At 46.2% G+C, this 15931-nt stretch overlaps 8 protein-coding genes across 8 annotated transcripts; 5 read left to right on the forward strand and 3 right to left on the reverse strand.

The window, feature by feature from the left end:
* Positions 1-118: 118 nt before the first annotated feature.
* N7495_003221 (uncharacterized protein) lies at positions 119-1077 on the forward strand (the record flags this gene model as incomplete). The annotated part of the gene is made up of 4 exons (XM_057205890.1): positions 119-160; positions 296-368; positions 425-859; positions 914-1077. The coding sequence occupies 4 exons, from the start codon at positions 119-121 to the stop codon at positions 1075-1077; spliced, it is 714 nt and encodes a 237-aa protein (XP_057066497.1).
* Positions 1078-1829: 752 nt separating this feature from the next.
* On the forward strand, positions 1830-2807 carry N7495_003222 (putative acetyl xylan esterase (Axe1); the record flags this gene model as incomplete). Its single annotated transcript, XM_057205891.1, has 4 exons — positions 1830-2159; positions 2297-2387; positions 2466-2548; positions 2607-2807. The coding sequence occupies 4 exons, from the start codon at positions 1830-1832 to the stop codon at positions 2805-2807; spliced, it is 705 nt and encodes a 234-aa protein (XP_057066498.1).
* Positions 2808-3241: 434 nt separating this feature from the next.
* N7495_003223 (Zn(II)2Cys6 transcription factor) lies at positions 3242-5093 on the reverse strand (the record flags this gene model as incomplete). Its single annotated transcript, XM_057205892.1, has 3 exons — positions 3242-4135; positions 4187-4330; positions 4389-5093. The coding sequence occupies 3 exons, from the start codon at positions 5091-5093 to the stop codon at positions 3242-3244; spliced, it is 1743 nt and encodes a 580-aa protein (XP_057066499.1).
* Positions 5094-5712: 619 nt separating this feature from the next.
* On the forward strand, positions 5713-6596 carry N7495_003224 (uncharacterized protein; the record flags this gene model as incomplete). Its single annotated transcript, XM_057205893.1, has 2 exons — positions 5713-5990; positions 6059-6596. 2 exons carry the CDS (start codon positions 5713-5715, stop codon positions 6594-6596), a joined length of 816 nt encoding a protein of 271 aa, XP_057066500.1.
* Positions 6597-7027: 431 nt separating this feature from the next.
* N7495_003225 (formyltetrahydrofolate deformylase) lies at positions 7028-7891 on the forward strand (the record flags this gene model as incomplete). Its single annotated transcript, XM_057205894.1, has 1 exon — positions 7028-7891. One exon carries the CDS (start codon positions 7028-7030, stop codon positions 7889-7891), a length of 864 nt encoding a protein of 287 aa, XP_057066501.1.
* Positions 7892-8386: 495 nt separating this feature from the next.
* N7495_003226 (M28 family metallopeptidase) lies at positions 8387-10803 on the reverse strand (the record flags this gene model as incomplete). Its single annotated transcript, XM_057205895.1, has 3 exons — positions 8387-8446; positions 8508-9883; positions 9939-10803. 3 exons carry the CDS (start codon positions 10801-10803, stop codon positions 8387-8389), a joined length of 2301 nt encoding a protein of 766 aa, XP_057066502.1.
* Positions 10804-11783: 980 nt separating this feature from the next.
* N7495_003227 (CAAX prenyl protease RCE1) lies at positions 11784-12986 on the forward strand (the record flags this gene model as incomplete). The annotated part of the gene is made up of 4 exons (XM_057205896.1): positions 11784-11838; positions 11893-11933; positions 12006-12386; positions 12444-12986. The coding sequence occupies 4 exons, from the start codon at positions 11784-11786 to the stop codon at positions 12984-12986; spliced, it is 1020 nt and encodes a 339-aa protein (XP_057066503.1).
* Positions 12987-13593: 607 nt separating this feature from the next.
* Positions 13594-15520, reverse strand: N7495_003228 (Ytp1 family protein; the record flags this gene model as incomplete). The annotated part of the gene is made up of 4 exons (XM_057205897.1): positions 13594-13767; positions 13822-14193; positions 14262-15220; positions 15271-15520. 4 exons carry the CDS (start codon positions 15518-15520, stop codon positions 13594-13596), a joined length of 1755 nt encoding a protein of 584 aa, XP_057066504.1.
* Positions 15521-15931: the final 411 nt, after the last annotated feature.

Here is a 15931-nt window from a genome sequence, read left to right on the forward strand (position 1 = left end):
TTCGGTCTGCTATCCTCCTTCCTTCTCCACTTCTTTGCTCCATTTTCTCCGTCCAAATATAGGAACTGTGCGACTTTGATCACAAGAAGAGCGTAAGGCGCTTGGTCTAGATCTAAACATGCGGTTCCTGTGTCTTCATGGTGCCATTGGCAACATAGATGTAAGTCAAATGTGAAGTGCCACTGGAATAACCAGACTGATAGTCGTAGAACATCGGCATACAGCTAGGTAGCTACCAACTTCAAGCGATTTGCACTTTGTTCTTAGTAACAGGAAGTGATCAGCTCCGTTACAGAAAAATCTGGAAGGCGACAGTTCTGCGTCTTTCCATTATATCAATGCCCCCGTGCGGATCACTCCCCCATCAGGTATACACTGTTATCTTTCTCATGAGATATACACGTCTGGATCTAACTGCCATTAGGATTTGAGGAGTATTTTGGAGTTGGGCCGCATTATCGCTGGGCAGATGATGGTGGCGCCGCGGAGGACTCTATGATTAGTCGCGTTCGCACAATTCCCGATGGGCAGAACCCTGAAGATGTAATGAGAGATTTAGTCGGAGATCGAGCAGTGATGTGGCTCAATTACAAAGATGTGATGGACTATCTCTACGACACACTGGAGAAAAATCCAGCTATTGAAGGTGTTATCGGATACAGTGAAGGGGCCTCCATTGCTGCAACTCTTATCCTGGATGAAGAGATACGATTCCAGGAGACTGGACGTCCCCGTCGGCTGAAATGTGCTATGTTTTTCACTGGCTGGCCTCCGATGAATCCTGAAAAGGGTGTTATCCTTGCCGATGAAAGTGATCTAGTCATTGATATTCCGACCCTCCATGTCGTCGGTGCAAACGGTACATACTTCCTGTAGTCAATGAGGTTAGTTTTACTGACAATTGATCATTTAGATCCTTTCCGACATGGTGCCTTCGCATTATACAATGTCTGCGACACCGATACTGCTACATTCTTCGATACTGGTAAAGGACATACTATTCCGCGCTCAGGCTTGGTGATCAATGAACTAGGTGATGCAGTTCGAGGACTGATTGAAAAGGCACGTTCCTCTTGAGATGCCTAAGCGGTACAGGGCAGCACTGAAGATAGCTTAAGGCCAATGGGCTTATTAGCAGAAGGTCTCCTTGAGGATCAAAATTATGAATATTTGTTTTAAAGAAAATGCCACCCTTGCACACCAGAGAAGCTACTCTCCCGTCTGTCGTGCGGTGGAGATCCGACATAGGTGTAACATTTCTTGAGCCATTTTCGATCAGAGCTTACATAGCTCTTTCAATCATATCTTACGCTTGATATCTAGATAATCGCGCCATCGGTCTATTGCAATAGGTCTCAAAGTAAATGCCATTCCAATCCATAATGGGCTCTTCACATGCTCGTCCGCTTCCTGTCCTTGGAATTTTCCATCTCGCCTAAAGTTTCATCTTCCGGTGAGACGAAACAAGCTGCTGCAGAAGTTGCCCGAGCCTACTTTTGAGGGCATTCAATTTAGTCTTCGGGAGCTTGCTGATACTCACATCTGTGTTCTGGCCCGGGCTGTCGTACACCACGGCTGATATGATATCTATTCCCACCCTCTCTAGGATCTTTTCCTTTTCTATTTTATTAATTCCTTCCTTATCTGAGCCCCCAGTGTTTCCTGAGAAGCAACGTTAGAACATCACATTACACCATCGCACTTAAAAAGCTCTCGCTTATCAACTTGAACTTAAATAAGTCACGCTGAATTGCCCATTAAAGCGATATCCAAGCAAGATACCTCTCAGTTATATTATATCATCGATATTTTCACCAGCTGCAGACATTATGTTTGTCCAGAAGTTTGTATGGCTTCTCAGCTGTATCGTGATTCAGTCCCATGCCCAAATGACTGCAGCCGATCGGTGCGCCACGAGCGTTCATGCCATTCTTATCCGAGGACAGGGTCCTGGGGATCATCTAAATGTGATGGTTTCTATGCAAAACCTAGTTCTACAACTGATTCCAGGGTCAACTAGTGTGGCACTCCCGTACGATCATGGTGGCGATGATCACCGTATTGTTGCCGCAGAAGGAGCTCTCTTGATGCAAAAGTATATCAGAGAGTATTCAATTAGCTGCCCTCAGGCAAAGATCTTTCTCCTTGGCTATTCACTGGTAGGTGCTCTATGAAGCTATCAAAGTTGCAGGGTTGTTTCCAGGGTTTCCACCTGGGCAATCTATCGATGTCAACTTCACAAACATTTCACACTGTTTAATCAAAAAATTGAAATCTAACTCCGTCAAATATTCAGGGTGGGATTGTTATGATGGATGGTCTTTGCGGGACTAGTTCACTCTGGCTTCTTCCAGTTAATGGTATTGAGCCCTTATACAACACCACTGGTATGTTCATTTCCTGTTGATGTTTTTTTTATCAACCTTGGAACTCTTAAATTGATACCAGCTGAAAAATCATCTTAGTCGTCGCAGCTGCCGCTTATGGAGATGAAACATACACTCCAATGATGCCTTGGAATGTCGGTACCTGCGATGACGGGACTGGCGTATGTGTCCCCGATCTCCATAGTTGAACGGCCATCTAATTCGAGATTCCTTCCTTAGCTATATCCTCGTCTCCATCCAGAATGGTGTGACCCTTATGCAGAATCTCTCCAAAGCTACTGTGATGACGGGGATAGCTCCTGCTGCCTCAAGTTCCCACCAACCGATGACGGGGCCCACTTCACGTATATATTCAAGTATAATATTGACCTATTGCACTTTCTCCAGAAGCGACTCCACCTGAAACCCACAGTCTTCTGATCAACTTGGCATGCAAAGGGGAAACCTTAGAGGCAATTAGAGAAAAATTCCACAATAATGGCGCAATCTGATGAAAGGTTGCAAGAAGTAGCAAGTTCCATTTGAGATATTGCAACGTTATATGGAGATTAAGTTTAAGGGTGAGATCCTACTCTTAAGTTTTCTATCTCAAGTTAGCATTAACACCTGCACATGTGGTTTATATGGAATTTGTAGAACGGTGGCTTTTGGTATTGTTACACGTTCCAATGGACCCTGGATTCCATCTGAGCATCCATAGACATTTGACTAGCCTTTTTTGCAGGCGAGAGTAAATATTGAATTGACGGACTAGCTATCTATTTAAAAAAATATATTTCACGCAGCAAGCATTGGCCTTGACGCAAAATGAGTTTGATCCTTTTCATTTGTCCTAGTCCGTCGAGCTGAATTTCTTAATCTTTAAATGACATGAATGAGCTAAGATTACCACTAATTCGAACGCCCTCTTCCTCTACTTCACCCACAGATGGAGTTAATTCCATTTCTTCAGCTTCACTCACCTCCTGAGGGAAGCTCGGGTCATAGCCAAGAATATCCATCAAAGCTAAAGCCTGATCAAGGCCCATAGTGTTACCAATGATAAGCAGGCTCCGAATCACCCAAGTATGAAGAGCATGACCATTCTTTTCAACTGCGCCCGCCAAAAATAATGGCCAAAGAAGCAAAAGACCCCCAAGGTAGCCTTCTGGGGGTGGGAGTGTGGTATTATGTGAGCCATCGGAGCCATCGTCGTGAGCTCTAAAATGGAAAGGTAAGCTGCGACAAATATCAACCGCCAGCCGTCGAACTGTGGAATGAAGACTATTGCAGTACAGGCGTAGCTCTGGCGATAGTGACTTCGAGCTGGAAGACTTGGCTTGTTCCAAAGTACGAGTCAGGATAAGCTCGCTGAGAATGATCCGAGCACAACGATATTGGCTCCATGAGTTGGAAACCCAAAGATTAGGATAGACGTGATACTTGTCATCATACAACGCTATCCCGTGGCAACGCTGTTGAAACTTGAAGTCATAAGCTGACTTGGTTCGAGTTTCGTAGTCATATGTAGGTGGAAGCAATCTGAGCCAAGAAATCAGGTCCATCTCAATGGCCGAGGCAACCGAGAGTATATCGTTATTGCTAGTGAGTATATTGGATTTGATATCTGCGCGAAGGTTGGAAATTTTGCCAATGATTATGATAAGGCTGTTAGCATGGGCTTCGTCTGGTCGAAGATACATAGAGACCTTAGCACATTCAAGTACTGATTCCGGCACTCGAGCATCTCTTTGAATGCAGCTGATGACCTACAGCGACGATTAGAATGTCAATTTCTACAGACGAGTGGATGTACGCACAATCTGATATCTCAAGTGCAGGAATAGACGGAGTCCAGTTTCTGTACTTAATTGATCTGTACCACGAAGGTCAAGCAAAGCAGTTGCTCCCAGTATATGGTTTGTCCATTGATCAATATCCTTTGGGGTTCTTGAGGTAACTAGCTAATTTTAGGTTAGATCAGATTGTTTCAGTTCAAAATGGAAATATATGGGAGCTCACTTCGTATATAGCGAGAATCACAACGGCGCCCAGCACCTGGTTAGATTTGGCCTCTTCTATATCGGTCAAGGCGGTGTTCAAAAGGGACAGTGCTGATATATACGCCTTCTGTGACACCGCATTCAATGCAGAGACATTTTTTACACGGCAGAGCATGGCTGATCCAACGGCGGTTAGCCCTGACTTCAAGGCTCTCTGGCTTAGAGAACCAAAACCATCGTTGCTCAGCGCGAGCTTAGTCATGAAATCGGTGACCCAGATGGTGCCCGGGATGGCATTAGATTGCATGAAATATGAAATCGCTTCATGATCGGAAGGGTCAAAGGGTGTCTGAACTTCCAGGGGGAGTTGGGATAATTGCTGCATCAAATAAACATGCAGTGGATCTGAGTCGAAATCAAAAATAGGCGAATCGGCTGAAACGCTAAGCTCAGACGGTGTGCTCCCATCTGAGTATGCAGTGCGAGGGGATCCTCTAGGGGACCAGGATTTCGACAACAAACTAGATGACTTGGCGGCTTTTTCGACCTTCTGAGCCACTGATCTACTTTCATCACGGAACATAAGGGACAATTGATCCCGGTAGCCGGGGCAACTCCGCTTGGCTCTGATGCATTGGCTACAAGATGGTCGCGCACCATCGCAACGAACTTTTTTGCTTCTGCAATGGCCACAGCCTTTGCTGGGCTTTCCACAGTACACCATGATGAGATGCAAATTCTTAACAGTTGATGCGACCGTAAGCCTCCTTTTGAGATGACAACATCAAGATCCACTAGCCAACACCGCCGCCTGACTAATGTAGCTAAACGCATTGACCCCAACGTGGGGGCCTAATTCTCTGTATCGCTCAACATACGCAGTAACGATTATTATTTCTCATGAATCTCTGGGGAAGCGGTACTAGATAACAAGATAGCAGATGATTTGACCCCCGCATGAGGTAGATATGCATTTTGACCAAAGGAGCTCGATACTTATTCAGCTAACGTTCGCACTGCTTGCCTAATATGGACTAGCGTGGAGTGAAGTATTAGCCCCTGGAACAGCAAAGCTTATGTGGTCGATCAACGCTGAAATCCTTACGCTATTAGATTTTAATCTAAGCCACGCTTTTATTCGGCTTTAATGGTGGCTCCTGATCTAACCCAAAGTGGTATACAGGATGTCGTGAAAAATGATATATAACGACCCTATATCTTATGGACATGATGACTTGTATCATCGACTTCACTAATCTTGGAACTTCCAGCTTGACAAAGTTTCTAAAAGATACTGCTACATTATATTATATTGGCGCCTTTCCAGTACAGCTTAAACAATTATGGCTCTCGCATACATCCACGTCATATCCATTCTTCAACTCATTATATTCCTTCCATCGTTCTTTATTTCATTATTTCTCGTCATTCGCCATGGACTTCGAACAAACAGCGGTTTTCTATTTCTCACCACATTTGCTCTGGCTCGCATCATTGGGGCATGCTGTGAACTCGCAACAATCAACAATTCCTCAACCGGATTATGGACAGCGGCAGCGATATGTAGTGCCATTGGTCTCTCACCGTTGATGCTGGCATGCTCTGGAATGTTGTCTCGGGTGTAAGTCAAACTAAACTCACATGTGCACAGCCAAGATCTTATTCGCTTACCATTTTTCCCGCTCATAGTAACGAATCTATTCGAGAGAATGTTGGTCGGTTTGCTCTCCCAGACCAGACTTTTATCTTCTACCGAATTTTCAATATTGCCGCGTTGTCTGTGACAATTGCCGGTATCTCAGCCAGTATGAGCGTTGAGGGTCTTCAGAACCCTGATACCAAGGCCAAAGTTGGCATGATTCTTTACATTGTTGCATTTGCACTGCTGTGTCTCCTATTGGCAATTATACTTCTACGCTGCAGTTCCATTCCGAAGGGCGAGCACCGCGCTGTACTAGCCGTTGCCATTAGCATGCCGTTCATTTTCGTGCGCCTAATCTACGTTGTGCTCATTTGGTTCTTGCATGATCATACTTTCAACATGATTGATGGTAACAACACTGTGAAACTTGTGATGTCTGTGCTGGAGGAATTTGCTGTCATTATTGCTTTCCTGGGTATTGGGTTGACGTTGCAAGTCCGCAGACAGAGTTCAATTATTCCAAAAGACGATGTTTCAGATCAGACAGGAGTTGAGGAGCTGCCGTTGCCCCATCATCAGGCTTAGCCTGCTCAGATTTCAAAATCCAGATTATGATTCACTTGAAACTTGAAAATTGTTTACTTATGCTTCTTTAATGTTAGAGCCTGAAAGTTGATTGCTATTATATAGAACAAGTCTATGCTATTTTAAGCTACAATTTTCAAATCTCCACCATTCTCACTATTAGTACAAATCCTGGACGTCGGCTCAACAATACCTTATATTGTGGAAACTCTAGTTTTTAGCGCAAAAGCTCTTGATTTTATTACCTGGTAGGGCTGACATCGTAATGTCCTTTCTGTTTCCGGTCGTGATGCTGAGTCATCACCGGGATCGGCAGTTGAAGTGGGATATATCCCTTCAAGCTTAATTCATTAATTTCTTATCTTTACTTTATTCAATTGCTTGAAACTCTCCTCTTTATACGTTCAACACTGTCCCTATACAATTTCAACATGGCATCAAGCTTCATTCTCACTCTTTCTGCACCTGAGCGCCCCGGAATTGTCCACGCTGTGACTGCTTTCCTCGTCCAGCACAACCTGAACATCATTGATTCATCTCAATTCGGTGATGCTTCTTCCCAGCGATTCTTCTTGCGCATGCACTTTGCGCCTGCCAGTAAAGATGCCGAAGTTGCTGATCTCGAGAGTCTGCGGTCCGCGTTCCAGTCCACTGCCGAGTCATTCTCCTTGGACTACGAGATCCACCCCACTACTCAAAAGCCCAGAGTGATGATCATGGTATCCAAGATCGGTCACTGCCTGAACGACATTCTATTCCGACAGTCTACCGGCCAGCTCAACATTGAAATCCCCCTGATAATCTCCAACCACCCCGACTTCGCTGCCCTCGCCGCCACCTACAACATCCCCTTCCACCACCTCCCCGTCAAGGCCGATACCAAGGCGGAGCAAGAGGCCCAGATCCTCGAGCTAGTCAGCCGACACAATATTGACTTGATTGTTCTCGCCCGCTACATGCAGGTTCTCTCACCAAAGCTGTGTGAGGCTATGTCCGGCAAAATCATCAACATCCACCACAGCTTCTTGCCCTCTTTCAAGGGCGCTAAGCCTTACCACCAAGCGTATGACCGTGGTGTGAAGATCATTGGTGCTACAGCCCACTTCGTCACCAGTGACCTTGATGAAGGCCCGATTATTGAGCAGAACGTTGTTCGCGTTAACCACGGCATGAGCCCTAAGGAGCTTACTCATGCTGGGAGCAACGTTGAGAGCAATGTCCTCGCCGCAGCTGTCAAGTACGTTACTGAGCGGCGTGTACTGCTGAACAAAAACAAGACTGTTGTGTTTAACTGAAGACGTACATTGACTTTTTCATTTGTATTAACACGAGACCATGTATACGACTGGGAGAGAAAATTGTTTACAATATAGACCCGAGAAATATTTGATAATGGAGGCCATATTATGTCATATAATCAATGTTTATACCTGTACATACGAGTTTGAAGATTCACTCCTGCGTTTCAAGGTTCTGAAAATTGCCATTAATGTCAAATTTCCTATACTCACTGTCCAAAGCCTTCTGGAAGCAGCTTACCCGGCCGAGTAGGCAAATCAAATGGCTTTCAAGTTTAAAGAGTCCGAATTGCTTTGTGTTCGACATCTGTAAGATTCCAGTGATGTAGTTTTGAACCTAGATATTCCATGTAGTGAAGAATTTTAGAGCTGACTCCAAATATTCATAAGCATAGAGTCCGGGCTGTAAATTTGATGTGCTATGGAGAACTAATTCAATTTGTTAACCTGAGTAAATAATAACCAACGCTATACCAATCATTTTCGAAGAAATTAGATAGTGAGCAGTTTAGTGGCCGCTGAGATCAGCTCCTCGATGATCTTGTTCCATTTCTGTAAAAGACCCAAGTCAGCAAGGTTAGGCAAAAGAATCAGATGAGAGGGTAGAACATACCTTAGCATTCGCCAAATCTCCAGCGTCAAGGCTTTCCACGAGTCCGGGGAATGTTGTACCGGAATACCCGGTCCAGATACCAGGGGCGAAGACAACGTGCTTGAACCACTCACGGCCATCCAGACCAGGTTCGTACAAGAATGTGCGCTCAAGATACTTGTATTTCTCATTGGCGATGCGGACTTGCGCCAACAGCTTGGCCTTTAGCCACCACTTATACCATGGGATGTGCTCCTTGAGTTTCTCCGATAGAGTAGCGGCATGCTCATCGAATTGCTGCGCGTACTCATAGAAATCGATGATGGCAAGGTTTAGCTTTGTGAGGTCAAAGTGGGTTCCCGCAGGAAGAGCATCGACAGAGGATTGGAGTTTGTCTAGATAAGAGGCCAGTCCCTTTGCATAGTCGGAGGCGCTGAAGGCGATCACGGGAGACTCTACTAGCCGTGCAGCTGCCAATGCCCAAAGCTTAGTTGAAGTAAGATGGTAGCTCCAGCTAGGGTCACCGTATTTTTCCATCCACGAGAAGCTGTCATAGTTGGAGTGATAGTGATAGACGGGGTCACCTTCGCCGCCGGAAAATCCGAAGTCTAGACTGGCAATACCTGCGAAGTCCTGGAACGCGGTGAAGTCACTGCCACTGCCTATGGTTGAGATTTTACCACCCCATACATCACGAACGGTTTGGCCAGGAACAGTCTGGTTTGGAGACTGCACAAGACCGGTCACCTCGTAGATCACCTTGTTGAGCAGGGGCGCGGCGGAAGGGCGAAAGTTGGTACCAGATGCAGCTCCGTCAACGTTGAGGTATGCAACATTGGCCTTTGAGAGCCAGGGCAGGTTATCTTCAACCCACTCGGTGGATCCAAGTAGACCATACTCTTCTCCATCCCAGCTAGCAAAGACGATGGTGCGAAGGGGTTTCCATCCAGCCTTCAAGGCCATGCCAAAGCTACGCACAACTTCGTTGAGCGCTGCGGATCCACTGTTAGGGTCGCCTGCACCTCCAGCAATCCATGCATCACGATGGTTGCCGAGGATGATGACCTCGTCGGGAATATGTCCTTTAATGACACCGATGACATTCCACAATGGAGTGGTCACATACTCCTGCTGGTTGTCAAGGTTGATGACCAGGTCTTTTGGAGAAGGGCCGATGTTATACTTGACACCCTTATAACCAAGAGCACCACCTTGCCAGTACTTATTGAAGTCGGATGACTTAGGTCCATGGTCATTCAGAGCCTTTAAGAAGGGCAATGCCTCTTTGTAAGAAACTGGAAGAGAAGGAATAGATGGGATTGAGCCATGTGGGTCTTGTCGTTCGACCCCGGGTTTGGAGGCATACCCAGGTGTAGTTGGGTCGCCAGGAAGAATGCCTAAAATCCACTTGTCAGTGATGCAAGTCATCGCGGGTCGGTATTGTGTACATACTTAGAAACTGGGTACTACCCCGCTGGATAGCACTAGGATTGCGTGCAGGTCCCTTAGGGTAGGCTTCATAACCATTTTCCTCGGTGATTTCACCGTCCTCTTGTGGGTCGCTATAGATGACTACACCGACCATACCGAGCTCCTGGGCTCTTTTCACCTTAAGCCCACGGAAAATGCGGCCATATTTGACTAGGGCGATTTTGCCTTTCAATTCAATGCCGGCATTCACTAGGTCTTCAAAATCCCCGTATGTGCCAAAGTTGACATACACATACTGGGCCGTGACATTGCCAGTGGCGGAATACCCATGGAAAGAGGGTACTCGGTCAGGGAGGCCCGAGGTAGAATCTTCCTCAAGAACGTCTTCCTCCAAGGTAGCCTCGAAAACAACCTCGGTGTCATCATCGGATTTTTTGAGTAAAGCAAGACGGTGATCTACTGGATAATTGAGGTAGATGTCATAAGTGGCAAGAGTTGTATCCTCCACGCCAAATTCCTTCCATTTGTCTAAAGTCCAGAGAGCTTGGCTTAGGTTCTTACCAGCCAGGTGGGGTCCTGCAGTATAGTATGAGCTCCACTCCTTGATCTTGGCAGCGGATGGCGTTTCCTGAAGGAGCTGCTGCAGTGAATCATAAGGCAGTCCATAGCTTTCCGGCCAAGATAAATGAGGAAGTGGATGGGACCAAGGGAGAATGGACCAAATTGAAGGGATCAAGAAGAGTATGACACCAGCAAGAAGGAATCCACTGAGGAAGAATGTACATGTACGACGTAGTAAACTGTGCGGATATCGATGTCGCAGAGGTGCGACAGCGACTACCAACAGTGGAGTCGATTCAGAGTGCGGCATGACTTTCTCCCTCATTTTTGCAGCTGTTGAGAGAGACGAAGAGGGGAAGAGGTTGCTCTTCTCCGCATTTTATCGCGTTATCACGCTGACTAAAATGGCGACAGTCAAATCGACCAAAAGTGATGTAATATTGGAAATGGGGTGATATCACGTGATTTACCTATTTATATGACGATTGTTGCTACAGCAACAACCTCGAAATCCTAGTCTATTTTCTACTATCTTCCAAACGTATTCACCCTTGTTGGAGTCATTTCAGTCAATTTTCAAAGAAAATCAATACCATCAACATTATACTGGGTGCAATCATCCATATGAAACGCTTTAAGAGGAAAGAATGTCGCGAAGCCAGCTCAACGAACTTATTACTCATTTTTGCTGAACATAAAACCTAGAGTCAATCAGAAAGCAATAAGTGCCATGATGAAAGGGTATCACCATTAAAAACAATCCTAGGCTCGGAATCAGCCGAAATTGTTGAGCTTTTGATAGAAAACTTTCTCTTAAGCCCCTTCTTTACCAATTGATATTAACATGAATGCATTCAAGTATGGAGTAGTATCTTGAACGACCCAGGAAGATTGAGTGTAAGATAATGTGCTACATAGATGTTCCCTTGCAGGTTCATAGTAGATATCCATAGATCTCTCCCTTGAATGGACCTGGTGTGTTCCTACGATTGATGCCCATGATATAATTGAGGACTGTTTTTTGCAAGAACGAGTCACAATAGATTATTGGTAGTCTGCGAAAGGTCTTTACCTAGATAAATCTTACTCAAAGCAATACCAATCACTGCCTAGAGTTTCCCTTACTTATAACAATGGATTCGTTGTATTGTGATTGCGTTACAATGTAATTACCGTAATTAACCAAAAGCTCACTCCAACTCTTCCATAATACCATAATACCAATACAACAGATTCCAGACCGACCAGCCGCCGCTCCCGTTTATTAAAACGGCTTTTCCTTACTCGAGCCTACAAGTCAACATCATGGCTCCCATCAGCATTATATCTCGTCTTAGGAGTCTTTACTCCAAACAACAAGGTAATTCCTTCAAATCCACTCCTGTATATTCGTAACTAATCCAGTAACGACCAGACGAGCCTTCTTTGTCGGAGTTCACTGTCGTCATCTTCTCTGTAAATCACACTCCTCCCTAGTAACATAGCAAAGCATAATCCTAACCAAACCCCCTATCTAACCATATCAAGATTATTCTTACATCTCTTTACGTGGTGCCACTCTATCTGTCGCCGACGTCGCGACCATCTCCAAGTCTGAGCCGCGATGCCCCGTCTGTTATTCGCACGCGCATCCGCGTCGTTACTAGCGCTTGCATCCTGGCTTCGATCGCCGTTCTCTGGCTTGTTGTCGTCCAGGGAAACTCTTCGGTCACAGTGGCCTTAACCTTGTTGGGCTGGTGGCCTATTAACATTGCAGATATCGCGCGCAGCTTGTTACTGACAGCTATCCTCTTTACGGGCCCGCTCTTTGAGCGCGGTATCGTCGAGGGTGAATGGCGCTCATGGTTTCGGCGAAGTAAACTTTCTGAAAGCCTGAGTGGCTGGATCGGATGGAGGAATTATGTCGCTGTAGGTCTTTATCATTTTGTATCTTCTATGTGATATGATTTCTGATTTTCTAAATAGGGTCCAGTCACTGAGGAAGTCATCTTCCGCTCTACCGTCATCCCGCTGCATCTGCTAGCTCAAATCTCTCCTAGTCGTATTGTGTTCATTACACCATTTTACTTTGGTATTGCGCACTTGCATCACTTCTACGAGTTCCGCCTCACTCACCCAGACACGCCTACTTTAGCTGCCCTGGCACGCTCCATCTTCCAGTTCGGGTATACCACCATCTTCGGCTGGTATGCTGCGTTCGTCTACCTCCGAACAGGATCCCTATTCGCTGTCATTCTGATTCATAGTTTCTGCAACTGGTGCGGCTTGCCTCGATTCTGGGGCCGGGTCGAGCCTTGCGACTCTCTGGTACCAGTTTTGGTCCGGGGTAAAGAGGACCAGGATCCAGTTTTCGCTCATGTGCAATCTACCCAGGACTTGAGTATCGGCTGGACTGTTGCGTACTACGTGCTCCTTGTGTCTGGGGCCGTAGCTTTTGCGTGGCTTTTGTGGCCGTTGACTGAATCTTACAGCGCCTTGGTCCCATTCTTTACTCCCTCTTCTTCCTAAGTGATTGGAGTCTTTGCAAAATCTCGAAATTTGCTTTTTTTGTCACTAAGAAGCCCTGGAGTACAACGCCTGGAGTCCATTTGGAATAGCATTGAATGGCGAGTGTTCAGATGGTGTTGTTTTCATTTCTACCTAGGCTTCTACCTACGTATACATAGATCTTTGAAAACGATACTTTGCCTTTTCGGGAAGTTTGGCGTTTGTTGCGAATGTTACTTCGCTGTTCTTCCAAGATTGTTTCCTACTTCTGGACGTGTATAAAATGTTTTATTCTCATTGCATTTATACGTCTTAATCCATTTAACTATCACGGTTATCTCATTAATCCGTCAATATGTCCCAACCTTTTCAGACAGGAACCTGGATAGAGGAACCCTTTCTTTTTCTTCCAAGGGGGTATATAACATCAACCCTGTAAAACCCTCCCAATATCCCATTATAAACAGCAAACAAATTAGGAAATCAAAAACCACGCCAAATATGGCGTGATATCAGATAAGGGTATAAGCGGGCAAGGGAAACAAAAAAATCAAAAAATCAAAAAATCAAAAAATCAAAACATTAAAACATTAAAACATCAAAAGATGGTATTCGGCAAATCAGCGACTCAAGGGAAGCGGTAGATCAGCTGCGAGCGCTGTTCGCGCTTGACAGCCCATGCCTTGAGCGCAATGACTAGCACCTCCATTGACATGATGAAGGCTGTGAAGCCTAGACCCACAGTGAAGGTGACCATTGCGTCAGCCTTGTAGTATTCCATGGCATTGACGACAGATCGGGTCTATTTCTCGATTAGAATTCAGGCTTCACTTAGAGAAGTACCAAGAATACATACGCTTATCATGAAGATCAGTCCTCCAGCCATCAGACAGAATGAGGCGACGATCTCAGTGGGTGGGCGAGAGGGGAAGTATGAGGCTGGAGGACGTAGGAACAGCAGGAGATAAGTCGCGCCGCGAGCCAGAGCGAATCCAACCAACATATTACCCCATTGCTTGTGCACCATACTTGAAAGCATGCTAGACTGGGTGTGCGCTCCCATCATTGAGCCTAGTAGCATAATGACTAATGCAGGCATCGGGTTAAGCGACGCTCCCTGCGACTTCGGGATTTGGTACTTTTCATCGCGGGTTCCGGCCGGGGGAGGGCGGATGACGGTGTTGTTGAGCATCTCGCGGATCTTAGTGGATTCAAAGAGCATACCGGCCTAAGAAGGGGGAAAGAGTTAGCCGGAGATATCCATGGAAGGATTGACTGCTCGGGTCAATATCTTACCAGGCCACCACCAAAGAACAAGATCGTGATGGAAACGTGCTCCAGATCAGTCGCAGTCCATGCCTTACCCCAGCTGTTGAGATGCTCTAGGAAAACATTGGATGCGCCATACAACCAGATGACAAATGATTCGGTAAACTCGGCTGAGGGAGCCTTGGACTTCCATCCTTCAACAACGCTTGCAGAAGGCTTCTTGTTCCAGGCCCAGCCGAGGTCTGCCCAGCAACCAAGATAGCGGCCCAGGGTCAAAACACCGTACCAAAAGAAGATTCCACCCTTGATAAAATGCGCTAGGCCGTTGAAAATCTCACGTCCTCGCATGAGACCGCCATAGGTCACCACACCAGTCGTGAGTGCAAGAAATCCGAAGGGAAGGATAATTCGATCAATCACCTTATATAAAATGTATAGTCCCCGGAGCATCCGATGCGAGACCAAACCAGAGATGCGGTTTGCAAGGAAACGATCGGCCAGGGTACTGTGGAACCATCCACGGCGGGCGGTGGTCGGCAGGGGCTCTTCAGGTTCTTCAGGCTCAGGCTTCTCAAATCCGTCGTATCCGCTAGACTCATTGATCGGGCTGTGCATCGAAGAGCATGACTCACTTCCCTGGCCACTATCACGCGACCAGCGGTATTCGTGCGTTGGGTGCGAGGGATAGTGTTCAAATGATTCTTCTGTAGCGACGGGCAAGAAGGCCTCGTGTTCATGAGAGCCCAAGTTGGACTTGGACTTGGACTCTCCACGTCCGGCGTAAGCAAAGATCAAGGCGAGAGCAACCTGAACACTGAAGACGATAGTCGCAATCCAGCCGATCTTGTGGTGCGCATTGTTTTCGTATAGATCGGGAGTCTGGCCGTTGTAAATGATGCCAAGAAGCAGTCCAAAAGCATTGCAGACCAAGAAGAGGAATTGAGATGGAAGGGCGAGACCAGAGCGAGCCACACTCAGCATAACCGCTGGCATCGGTTAGATTTGTAAGTTTCTCTTTGTTTGAGGTCTCGCTTACCTGCAGGAAGGACAAAGCACCAGCCGATAACCATAAATGCAATATGCGCCAAGATGGTGTTGGAGTGTTTTCCATAGGCAAAATAACTCATGGGCCCGTCATCCTCTGGCGGGGTAGTCGAAGGCTCTGGAGTACTATTGCTCATACTCATATCCATATTCATGTTGTGTTCTTCGCCGTGAGCGAGCGCGGAGGCAACGGACGCGAGTAAGACAGCTGCAAAAGCAGCTCGCATAACTATTTGACCCATCGTAGCTTATTGACAAGGCATATAGGTATATACAAAATGAAAAGCCGAAAAAATTGTCGTCAATACGCCGCAAAACGGGAGCTCCTGAATCGTGACGTAAGTTTCGACCAGTGGACTCCAACTACCTCGGATTTAGCGGCTTTAATTCTTTCCACTGAAGAATTTTAGCTAGAGGTGTCGGAAATTTAAAATCCACACGACAGCTCTAGTTTGGTGAACTTTGGAGCTAGGGTAGATAGGGTGATGGGGTGATAGGTATGGCTGACTTCGAAGTATAGAGAGTGGGAAATGGACCGGTTATAAAGAGCCCCGGACTGGACACGGCTGCAACGTTTTATTTTGGGGACTGGAAGCACCGGCAACTACGTAATTTTGTTCACCAAATCCATGGACGACCTAACGGTTGAAAAA

The sequence above is a fragment of the Penicillium taxi genome (assembly GCF_028828555.1).
Source record: "Penicillium taxi strain IBT 34144 chromosome Unknown utg000002l_segment0_segment0, whole genome shotgun sequence".
Classification (NCBI taxonomy): Eukaryota; Fungi; Ascomycota; class Eurotiomycetes; order Eurotiales; family Aspergillaceae; genus Penicillium; species Penicillium taxi.